The following is a 12361-nucleotide window of genomic DNA, read 5'->3' on the forward strand; positions in this document are numbered from 1 at the left end:
TAGCATTAGAAATAAATATTTTATTGCAATCAAGACTTTTTAATCCATTTTAAAATACTGACATTATCTTGACAACTTTAGTAATACTGCTGACAGCTGTTAGTAATAGCCTTCATTTAAATGTAACTTTCTAACTGAGAGAAAAAAATAAACTTGAACACGCATTTCGATGTGTAAAGTTTGTGAAGAACTTTAAAGTAAAATTTTTTTGAACTGATCTGTAAGGTCCTTTGATTCCAGACCGATGAAATATTGTTTTGACTTATTAGCATGGGTTTAGAGGAAGATCAAGAACCCCCCCCCCCCAAATCCCACAAGTGTCTTTCGATAAGTATTGACAACCTACACCTGCAAAGTAGCAGTTCAACATTTTATTTAAGTGCAAAATCAATTTTTCCCTACTACTTGCAAACAATGAATTACAACTATTATTTAGATTTATACTTTTAAGGTGAACTCACTTTGGAAAACTACCAAGGATTAAAATCAACATCACATGATTTCCAAACATATTATATACTTGCAAATCATAATTTCTAAACAATATCACGCTAGAAGTGCGTAAGCCATAATCTGTAATTATGTTAATGTCGCAACATAAAATGATGTCTTACAAGACATGTTATGTGAAAAATGTTACACAGGGCTGTGCGAAGCAGTACCATTAGTATTTAAGAAGAAGTATAGAAGTATTAATGTGCTGCATCAATAGAAATATGAATGATTTACAGGAGGGCAAGAGGAAAATGCACTAGAGAAGATAACAGCTTTCAAAAGATGTGCAGGTTATTAAAACTGTGCAGCAGCAGAAGATGAATGTCTCATACAGACCTGCCCTTTATCCTTTTTACGTGGTTTTTCCTCTGGTAGTAGACAACTAGTACTTAAACTATCAAAATGATCCATATCAATCAATCCCAACTGCAAATAAAAGAAAATAATCATCAATAAAAACATTAATTAATGATGATACTGACAAAGTGTCAACTCGTGTAGTTCATTAGGCAGGAATGAGGTGACAGTTCAAGCCTGTATTTATCCCAATGCAGCAACAAAGCTGATAAAATGTTTGTCACAATTCACTGAGAGATGAGACACTCAACATTAACAAAAGCAAGCCTGAACACGAAAGCCTCAAACAAGCAAAGGCAAAAAACTTCATTTCATCAAGAAAAATGCCAAGACTGATTTCACTGACAGAAGACATATTTACCCCAGTATGTCCGAGTTTCGCAATGGCAGATTTATCTGTTTCTATGGATACACACAATGGGGTAAATAAGAACATCTAGATGAAATTTTACCAGGTTAATGTGTTATACATTTGCGTAAACTTTGACATTTGGAAATAAGTTACATTTTAAAAGAGAATGGTGTGGAACTGTGTTACTGTAGACAACCAAATTAACAACAAAATTTGATAATCATACGAAGGAAGGAAATCACAAAAATGTAAATCTGCTGCTAATATAGCAAATGAAGAGACTGCAAGGATAACAGGTGTAAGATACTGATTGTTGCTGGGAAAGAAATGTGAGGCAAATGGAAAGGTGCATATTAAGACAATATGATGTTTTGAGTTTAATGACACCACTATTTTCACGAGATGTTTATCTCCTTGTTCCAATGTCACACTTCCATTGGTGTATTAAATCCATACAGCTATTTCACCATTTCTTATCATTTCTACTGCATGGCTGCAGCTTACGAGTTTCTTGGTGTAAAAATTTCTCATTGATAAGTATGATATTTTTCTGAGTAACTTCAGTACACTTTTACACTGAAATTTTACATAAGAATGTCTTTGTTTTGCTTATGAATGTTGCTGTTAATGACAAAATAACTGTGTGACAATTTCAATGTGTCAGTGTATCAGAAATTGAAGCAAGTGACACTACTATTTGTATGTTCCTTTTAACTATGTCTTTCTTCAAGAGAGATTTGCAAATACATTATTAACATTAATATCTAAAATATAGGTCCTTTTGAAATATGCATGCTACAAACACCCCCCCCCCCCCCCCCACACACACACACACACACACACACACACACACACACACACACGTGCGTGCGCAAACATTTTAAATTCAGTCAATAATTGTATGATGTACTGAAAGTCAAATGTTATGTTGCCTCTGAATCCATTAGACAGTCAACCTGCAACTGGGTCTGGGCAACTGTCTCAGACAATTAGTAACTTAGATGATTGTTTGGCAAACATGATTATATAAAACTCCTAAAACAGGATAAAATAACATCATTGCATTAAGATGCATTCCAGTAGCAAATTCAACTATTCTTAGCTGCTGGAACCAAAATCCCAATTTCATTGACAAATCACATTTCCATCGGCCACGGTGACCGAGTGGTTCTAGGTGCTTCAGTCTGGAACCGTGCGACTGCTACGGTCGCAGGTTCGAATCCTGCCCCACGCATGGATGTGTTATGTCCTTAGGTTAGTTAGGTTTAAGTAGTTCTAAGTTCTATGGGACTGATGACCTCGGATGTTACGTCCCATAGTGCTCAGAGCCATTTGAACCAAATCAGATTTTTTTTAGCAGGTGCTCAGGTCTCATAACTCACGCTCTGGGTGTCCGCAAGATAGCCAGTTCTTAGTGCTTTCATGCACTCACTTCATTTGGTGGTGGTCATTCCTACACAGAATGTTGAGCAGCGAACATTTATAAAAATGTATGTTAGTAAATAAGATGAATAGATTTAGTTTTTGATCTGCCTTTTATGTCGTAAGATTACTCACAGTGGTGCTGGAAGTAGTACTAGTAAATGGGGAAGCACAGGACTACAAGGTTTGAGGCAGGAACAACTGCAGTTGTAGGTAGCTTGGGGTAGCGATAATGATCTGGTAATGTCATATGGTTTAAAAAGGCTGTTACGGAGGCTCAGAGGTCAATTGAAGTCTACAGTGGGTAGTGTGGTGAAGATCAGACATAACAGATCTCATTTCGGGGTTGACCTGAGAAATATCCCACCCTCACCAGAGTAAGGTGTTGAGGCATTCTAAGAGTGTGTGTTCAGATGAAATTTGTTGTTATGCTGATTCTGTAGAAATTAACAATAATTATAAACTGTGGCATAATAGAGAGAAACAGTTTAATTGTGTAGTCATGTGTTTCTCAAGAAGAAAAAAAGATTTGGGCAAACATAAACTGAAACACATATATACCAAATGAAAGATGCAAAAATTTTTACTAGAAATAATACTTTCTGATATTTGTGGACCAATGAGTATAGCTTTGCGGACAGGAGCAGGTTATCTTCTCCCTTTTACAGCTTATATGTCAAGAAAATCATTTGGTTACTTGCTAAAAATAACAAAAGAAGTCTGTGACACTTGCTTTCAATTTAAACCACGAGTAGAAAATTAAATTAGTCAACCAATTGAAATATTTCAAACAGATAATAGGAAAGTATTGTCAACCACCTTACAAAGGTATTCTGTAAGACAAATGGAATTAGACATGAGTTGACAATTCCTTTGACATAAAAAGAAAATGAGGTAGCAAAACATCTGAACTGAGCAACCAATGAAAAACTAAGGTCAAATGGACAAATCCGAGACTAGACAAATAATTTTAGGTTCCCTCCAAACAATACTGTGATTATCTGTGGAATCTATTCAAAATGTTGCTCCTGAAGAATTATGGAGGGACCACAGAATCAAAGCAATCTACAAATCTTCAAATGTCAATGAGGTCACGAAGTGCAACACGCTTACAATTGACAAAGATCCTGATTTTTCCCCATTGTATTTTGTATACAATACAATTCACAATTATGGTAGAGAGAGTGGCTCAGCTGGTAGCAGTACCTAACATTGCTGAATCACAAGAATGATCAACATTAGCTGCTGCTGCAGCAGCAGCAGCAGTAGTAGTTCACCTTGAATTGGAGTGAAAGGCTAAATGACACTTCTGTCAGCACACTGATACCTTGCAGCCAGAAACTTGAAGAGGACCGCATCAAACAAAACCGAGCGCTAAATATTTTAATGATTATTTTGCTCGTTTTGCTTGAGTTCCTGAGATAAATTTGTAGGGAGGAAAAAAAAAAGATTGTGAAAAATAGAAAGAAGTCTTGCTTCACCTAAATGGAAAAGATACCCTTAACATTGCCTGACAATCTTATTTTTATTCGTACTTCAATAATTTGAATAGTAAATATAGTATCCATTAATTACAGCTGCTGCAAATATAACACACAACTGTTGAAATTGGCACAATAAAAAGATAAATGGCAAATTTTCGACTGATTAAAACTTGCTTAGCTCTAGGAGTCAAGAATAATACCTATGTTACGCTCTACACACAAGTATTAGTGCAGTTTAGCTGTAACAGGCAAGGAACATTGCCAAAATTTCCAATCTTATTACACAAAAAGAAAACAACAGAAATAGCTGTTAATAGAATCATACAGAGTTTTTAGATAGTATGTTATACAGTATCTCAACTGACAAGCCAGTTGTGACTAATTTTATATTCATTCCTCATGAAAGAAATAAGAGTGCATGTATCAGTTAAACAAGCACTCAGTAAACTCATTTTATTAAAGACCCACCTAATTATTTACTTAAGCACTATCTGAACTGCATCTACTTAACCCCTATATGAATTGCGTCTGTCACTGTAAAAAATGATATGAAATATTGTTGCCATTAGATTATAAAAAAGACATTTCCCAATTTTATCCACGACACAAATCTTCATACCTTTATATCATCATCCTTTACCACAGAAGGGTCATGAAACTGGGTTTCTGCTGGGTAAGATGATTTTAGATGTGGTGGACACAATGAGTTCCGATATTGCAGTTCAGAGATGCGATTGTTACTATCCTCTACTCTGAAGTTACAACGTCCAGCTTTCACATCAGAAAGATATGTGTTATTGAATACTTCTCCCTCTTCATCTTCCTCATGGAATACTCTACCTGGAAATAAGAATAAATATTAAATATCATACAAACTTTTGACATAACAGCTAATAATAAATTCACTTCCTACAAAAGTTAATCATGCCATGAGCACACTTTTACTATAATTAAATATTTTGTTCTTAATACGCCTAAAACCAGGCATAAGTTCCCTGGAATTTCTGCTTAGAGCTGTTTAGGAGTGATGTAAAAAGTAAACTTGTCATTGACCTGAAGTGCGGCCTGAACAACACAGTACTTTACTAGCGGGGAAAAAAAAAAAAAAATAAATAAATAAATAAATAAAAAAAATTGAGGTTGTTTGCCATTGCCTTTCTCCGACTTCTTAACTGACTTTTGACCTACCGTTTAATGTGAACTCTCCAAAGGTGCAACTCTGGATTTTCGCATTAACAAACATGGTCAAAGGTGAAAGAAATGACAAGTGAACAAACCTCTGGCCGAGCAGGGATCAAACCACAAGACATTCGGATTTTTAGTCTGAAACTGTATATAAGAGTGAGAGTTGGGGAGCTCGGGGTTCATTGTTGGTATGTTATTCGTGACTGGCCACCCGTGTTGAAATAAAATGTTGTATAACGTATACTGATGTATCTTTAACTTACTTCACTTAGCTCACACTGTGGATACACATCCAAATCCTTTTCTTGTGAAGAATTCTAGGCCATCGATTGAGAAGAAGTTATATACCTGAATTATACCACTCCTCTGAACTGTTTATATTGTCGCACAAGAAGCTGAGTAGCACAGTCACCACGGTGTCGTGGTTGTGATACTAAACTGTTGCATGGAGGGTCATCAGTTCAAAACTCACTTGACTTGTAAAATTTTAATTTCTATATTCAGTTCAAGTACATTCTAGAAGTATCCACAAATGTCCAGAATCATTGTACAGGAATGTTCTGTAACTGTATATATACCGTATGTGTTCTGGCTGGAGGCAATTCGCTCCGCACTCTTGTATGTGCAAGTGCTGAATAAACCTTCGTTAAATGAAGTGAGTGTTGGTCATTCATTTAATTACACCTTCTTCTACATGACTTTATTCTGGTGGAGACGCCGGGTACTGGAACTTGTGATAGGGCCCATTATCGACAAGCGCTGTGGCTCCCATCAGGCCACGACAGAGCCGTCATTTACATGGCAAGAAATCTGAGTTCGAGCCATATTCAACTGATCAAAATCTATGGGAGACAGAAGAAGAAGAGATTACGATGACAGCAACTGTGTGCTACCACATTAGACATCCTTGTAGGTTCTATAGTGACAATGGCCAAGATCCAAACAAGTGACTGAAGGTATATGAGCATATAGCCTAATTTAACAAACGGGATGACACTGCCAAGTAATGGTATGAGAACAACGAGGAGAAGTTCACAAGCTGGGAAGTATTCCAGGTGGAACTGCGCAAGTATTTCGGCGACACACAATGACAGAAGTGCAAGGCCAAAGACAAATTAAAGAGCAAGGCACAGCATCCAGGAGAAACTACAGCATCCTACTTTCAAGGCGTCTTGGAGCTGTGTAAAATAGTGGATCCTAGAATGAAGGAGGAAGATAAGGTTGCACATCTTGTGAAGGGTGTTGCTGAGGACATGTATCAAGCCCTACTCCTGAAGGAGGTTTCGACCGCAGACGACTTCATAAAATGGTGTCAGTATATCGAGACAATGCATCAAAAAAGAATTACACGCAAGAAGTTTGAACGGCTTCCAAAAGTCGTATCGATATCTGCGATAAAGGAAGAAACTGATTTCACAAGTATTCTTCATCAGATAATGAGAAAGGAAGTTCAGAAGGCACTTGGATTGCAGAGCGAGCAGAACACCGAGAAGCTTCAAGAGGTCATAAGGGAGGAAGTGGAACAGACATCGAACCCAATCTCTCGTCCTTCATTTTCCTTTAAAACAGTGAAAAAGTTCAGACCCAGGTGAAGTTACATTCCTACAATGCCACATGAGGAACCTGTTTCGGCACCAAGGAAGACTGACGTCAGGAGGACCCACGATAACCAACCAGTATGCTTCCATGTGGACGACCAGGACATGGTTCACTATTGTCGAGAAAGACGGCGGATGCTTGATGACTCTCGCGCCAGAAGACAGCACACCGATTTTAGCCAACGCCAACTCTGGGATGACCAAGATGAACAAGAAGATGTGGGTGCAGGACAATGTAGATCACCATCACCACAAGCTAGCTGCTGGAGAGGACACTCCCCAACACGCCGATCAAGGTCTCCATCACCGTTTAGAAGCTCCAGCCGATCACCTAGCCGCCACAACCTGCAAAACTAAAGGGTGCGACCTTCCTTGGAGGTGAGGCCGCCAAAGACAAAAATCGTCCGCCGCCAATCACTACAAAAATGATAGGAAACTATGTTGATATCCTCATGGATGGCTGGCCAGTCCAAGCTCTTGTGGACTCTGGATCATCATATTCAATAATTTCGGAGAAGTACCATTTCCAGCTGCACAAAACCATATTCGTCAACAGCAAAACATCTCTGCTGAAGGTGGCTAATGGGAAATATGTAAAACCTACAGGAAGATGTGTCATTCATGTGGGCATAATTGGCCATACACAGCCCTTAGAATTCATCGCCTTACAAGAGTGTAGTCATGACGTCATTCTTGGATGGGACTTTCTCAAAGCTTCTCAGGCCATTACAGATTGTGGTCACTCTAAGACTATGCTAGACGAGATTAGGTACTGTGGACAAGAAGATGCGCATCCGAGTGTGGGGAGACTGTGTGATGAATGAAGTGATCATGCCTGCAGTCAGCACTAGAAAGGTAACTGTCATGTGTCATGCCATGCATCAACCCATGGATCTTGTAGTGGAATGAAAGAGAAGCATACCAATGAAGAATAACTTGGTCATCCCAGCCTCTGTTGTCTCGTTTAAGAGTGGATTCGAATTGTGGACAGTAACCGAGAACCGCAGATCTTTCTAAGACGCATGTGCGTAGCAAACGTTGAGTCGTTAATTGCAGAACAGCTGAGCGTCATAGAAACCTCCCACGCCGAGTCTGTGGGCGAAATTAGTGCTACCACTATGAGACAAGATCTTCTAGCTCGACTATCACCAGATCTCACTAAGGAACAACAGAAGAAGCTACTTGCCATTCTTCAAGTTCTCTGAATGCTTCAATCCACAGGTGAAGAACGAACTACACAAACTGACTGTGAACCACCGGATTAGCACAGGAGACCATCAGCCAATAAGCCAGAGAGCATACCGTGTGTTAGCAACGGAACGTCAAATAATTCGCGATGAGCTAGAGAAAATGATGAAGAATGACATCATTCAGCCTTCACAGAGCCCATGGTCGTCACCAGTGGTTCTCGTGAGGAAGAAGGATGACAGTTGGCGCTTTTGTATTGATTACAGGAAGCTTAGTAAGTTAACTAAAAAGGACATTTACCCTCTTCCATGAATTGACAAAACACTAGATTGTCACAAGGCGGCTTGGTTTGTCTCAACCATGGACATGTACTCGGTATACTGGGAAATCGAAGTAGATGAGCCTGGTCATGAGAAAACTGCATTCATCACCCCTGAAGGCCTGTATGAGTTTACGGTAATACCGTTTGGATTGTGTAATGCACCAGCAACTTTTGAATGGATGATGGATAATCTTCTAAGTCACCTGAAATGGATGATGTGTGTGTTATTTAGATGACATTATAGTGTTCTCAGAGCCATTGGAGAAACACACAAAAAGACAGACGGCCGTTCTTAAGTGTCTCCAACAAGGCGGACATTCAAGAAAGTGTCTCCAACAAGGCGGACATTCAAGAAAATGTCTCTTTCAAGCAAAAGAAATCAAAATACTTGGACACCTTGTGTCAAATGAAGGTGTGTGACCAGACTCAAAAAAGGTGTGATCTGTATCAGAATTTCCTATTCCTGAAAGTATTCGAGATTTGAGAAGTTTCCTCGGATTATGCTCTTATTACTGTCGTTTTAACAAAGGCTTTTGTATCAAAGCCAGGCCACTCCAACAGTTGTTAAAAGCCGATGCTAAATTTATCTGGGGTGGTGCTCAACAAGATTCTTTCGAAGTGCTGCGAAAAGCTCTGACGACTGACCCTGTACTTGGTCTGTATGATGAGAGAGCACCTACAGAACTACACACAGATGCCAGTGCATATGGGATCGGTGCTGTTCTGGTGCGAATCTCGGATGGAAAAGAGAAGGTCACATCCTATGCTTCTAGGACACTTACAAAAGCCAAGAGAAACTACTCAGCTACAGAAAGAGAATGTCTTGCTGTGATCTGGGCCAAGTGCAAATTTCGACAGTATCTCTATGGCAGGCCATTTTCAGTCATTACAAACCATCATTCACTTTGTTGGTTGACAGGTCTTAAGGATCCAACAGGACGACTTGCCAGGTGGGCACTATGTCTTTAAGAGTATGACATTACCTTAGTGTACAACAGTGGAAGAAAACACCAAGATGCCAACTGCCTCTCAAGAAACCCTGTGCAAGGCAATCAAGACTTTGATGAAGATAGTGACTGTCTCGCTGCACTCCAGGATCTCTCTGCTGAGCAGGAGGAGGACGCCAAGATATCTAAAATTATGCTTACCTTAAATCTGTCAGAAGATGTGAAAGGACAGTTTAAGGTAGTTAATGGATTACTTTGCAAGAAAATCTTTGATCTGTTTGAAAACAGATGGCTACAGCGATTCCTAAATACAGGCGCTTAGATGTTCTACAGAAATTCCATGACACACCTGAGGCCAGACATTTAGGATTTATTAAGATATACGATAGGATCTGCAAGAGTTTTTCTGGCCAGGTTTATTTAGGAGTGTCCGTCACTATGTGTCACACTGTCGAGAGTGCCAGAGGAGAAAGGGAGTTCCTCAGAAACCACCTGGCTGACTCAAACCAATTCCACCAGCCGAAACGCCTTTCCAGCGTGTTGGGATTGACCTCCTCGGACGATTTCCAACATCTGCTAGTGGCAATAGATGGATTATTGTTTGAACTGATTATCTGACACACTCTGCCATTACAAAAGCCGTGAAAACAGCCGGAAGCATTCCAGGTAGCCAAGTTCATCATGGAAGACATTGTATTAAAACACGGTGCCCCAAGGTCGTTAATTACAGATCAAGGGGAAGTTTTTCAATCGAATCTTGTGACAGGGATAAACAATCAGTGCAACATTAATAATCACATGACGACTGCCTACCATTCGCAAACTAATGGGCTTACTGAAAGCCTTAATAAGACGTTGGCCGACATGCTATCTATGTTCCTCAATGTTGTGCAGAGCAACTGGGATGTGGTGCTACATTTCGTAATGTTTGCCTACAACACCGCCAAAGAAGACACCACAGGATTTATGCCATTTTTCCTGGTGCATGGGCGTGAGGCGACTACAATAATGGACACTGTGTTTCTGTTACATTCTGGTGACGTGGACGACGGCTCCATCAGCCAGGTGTTAACCAGAGCTGAGGAAGGTTGGCAGTTAGCTTGACTTCGTACGGTGAAGAAAATGATTGCCAAAGTTACGGCATGAGCCACCGTGCTGTTGTCTACCAGCCTGGCGACCTTAGTCTGGATGTTCATTCCTGTTCCGAAGGTTTGTCTCTCTGAGAAGCTCCTCAGGCGCTACTTTGGACCTTACAAGGCTGTAAGACAGTTGTCTGATGTTACATATGAAGTTGAAGATTTCAACCCCGAGCCAAGGCGACGAAAGGTCCGAGATATGGTCCACGCCCCTCAAATGAAGCCCTATAAGGATCCTGCAACCCAGGGTAAATTCGAAGCTCCAGCGACAGGCAACAAGTGGAAAGTTGACAAAGAGCATAGCGGCAAAGGAAGTTCTAAGAAGATCACCGCCAGGGCGAACATCAGTCATCGGGAGTCGGAGTATGCAGGACCGATGACTCATTCGCGGACTAGGACACTGAGACGCTGATCTCTTAAGGAGGGAACAATGTCGCAGAAGAAGCAGAGCACAGTCACCACGGTGTGGTGGTTATGATACTAAACTGTTGCATGGAGGGTATCAGTTCAAAACTCATCTGAACTGTTGAATTTTGATTTCTATATTCGGTTCAAGTACATTCTAGAAGTATCCACAAATGTCAAGAATCATTGTACTGGAATGTTCTGTAACTGTATATATACCGTATGTGTTCTGGCCACAGGCAGTTCACTCCACACTCTTGTATGTGCAAGTGCTGAATAAACCTTCATTAAGTGAAGTGAGTGTTCATCATCCACCTGATTACACCTCCTTCTATGTGACAATATTTTGTCAAATCTAATCGCAACCAGATTAAATCATTTCACTGTTAAGAAATAAAATAATTTAGTTGAAGAGGTTACATTTCATGCTTGGCACTTTACCACAGAGCCACCCAATTCTCTGCATCACTAATTTATCACAGAATTTATTCTGTGGAACTTTCTTTATTTCATTTTTCTTGCAATTTGTATTTGACTGTGACTCAGTCTAGCTATTACTTCGTCCAGTTGTAAAAGCAGAAGGAAATGGATGAGTAACATTTACTCCGTAGTTCCATTTCCTAATATTCGTGTTTCACCACATTTTTCCAAACTAGCATTATTTGCTTCAATAATCACTCCAATGCTTAAAATCTTATTTTCACCTCCAAATGTTTATCTGCACTGAGTATGAGGCATTGCTATAAAATGATGGGACTGATGCTGTCACATAAGTATGCACGCACCAAAGATAAACCACCAATACTTATGAAGCTTGAAGCCTTCTCAGTCAAATGCAGCACACTGACAAACCAGTGTGGCCGCGGACTTCGTTCAATATCTGTTATTTTGTTTTGTAGGAAAAATGATAAGTATAATAACAGATAAACAAATTGTTGTGAAGTTTCATATGAATCTTTGAAAACCTGCTGCTGAAACTTTTGTTTTATTAAAAGAAATGTATAGCAAAGACTGTTTATCACATACGCGAGGTTTTTAGTTATTCACATTTTTCCAATATGGCCAAGACGACTAGACTCGTGCGCAGGGTACTATGCATCACCAAAAACAGATGAAAATATCGAAGAATAGGTAATCTTACCATCAGCTGAAGATTCAACCGATTGTTGAAACTTTAGGAACTGACAAAGAATGCGTAAGGCAAATTTTACATAGCCAGTTTAATATGAGAAAAGTATGTGAGAAACTGGTGTTGAAAATTCTCATGATTGAACAAAAATGTTTATACTGACACTTTGAATACCACTGAAATTTATACTTATTTCTTGGAAAATGTGATACTGCACCAAATCTTGCTTTTTCATTTATGATCCAGAAAGTAAGTGCCAATCCATGCTTTGGAAAGGTCCAACTTCACTGGGAGTGAGAAAAAGCTCGAATGAGCAAATCTAGACTCAAAGCGATGATTGG

At 39.5% G+C, this 12361-nt stretch overlaps 1 protein-coding gene across 3 annotated transcripts in view; it reads right to left on the reverse strand.

The window, feature by feature from the left end:
• Positions 1-12361, reverse strand: part of LOC124798027 (myosin-9-like) — a 242792-nt gene that overhangs the window by 50558 nt on the left and 179873 nt on the right. For 2 of the 3 annotated variants that reach the window (XM_047261239.1, XM_047261241.1), the window contains exons 15-16: positions 4730-4950; positions 832-921 (exon numbers count right to left, since the gene is read on the reverse strand). In XM_047261239.1, coding sequence (XP_047117195.1) covers positions 832-921; positions 4730-4950 — 311 coding nt within the window. The remainder of the gene's footprint in view (positions 1-831; positions 922-4729; positions 4951-12361) is intronic. The other variant, XM_047261240.1, reaches the window with a different exon arrangement.

Source organism: Schistocerca piceifrons, chromosome 5 (genome assembly GCF_021461385.2).
Source record: "Schistocerca piceifrons isolate TAMUIC-IGC-003096 chromosome 5, iqSchPice1.1, whole genome shotgun sequence".
Lineage (NCBI taxonomy): Eukaryota > Metazoa > Arthropoda > Insecta > Orthoptera > Acrididae > Schistocerca > Schistocerca piceifrons.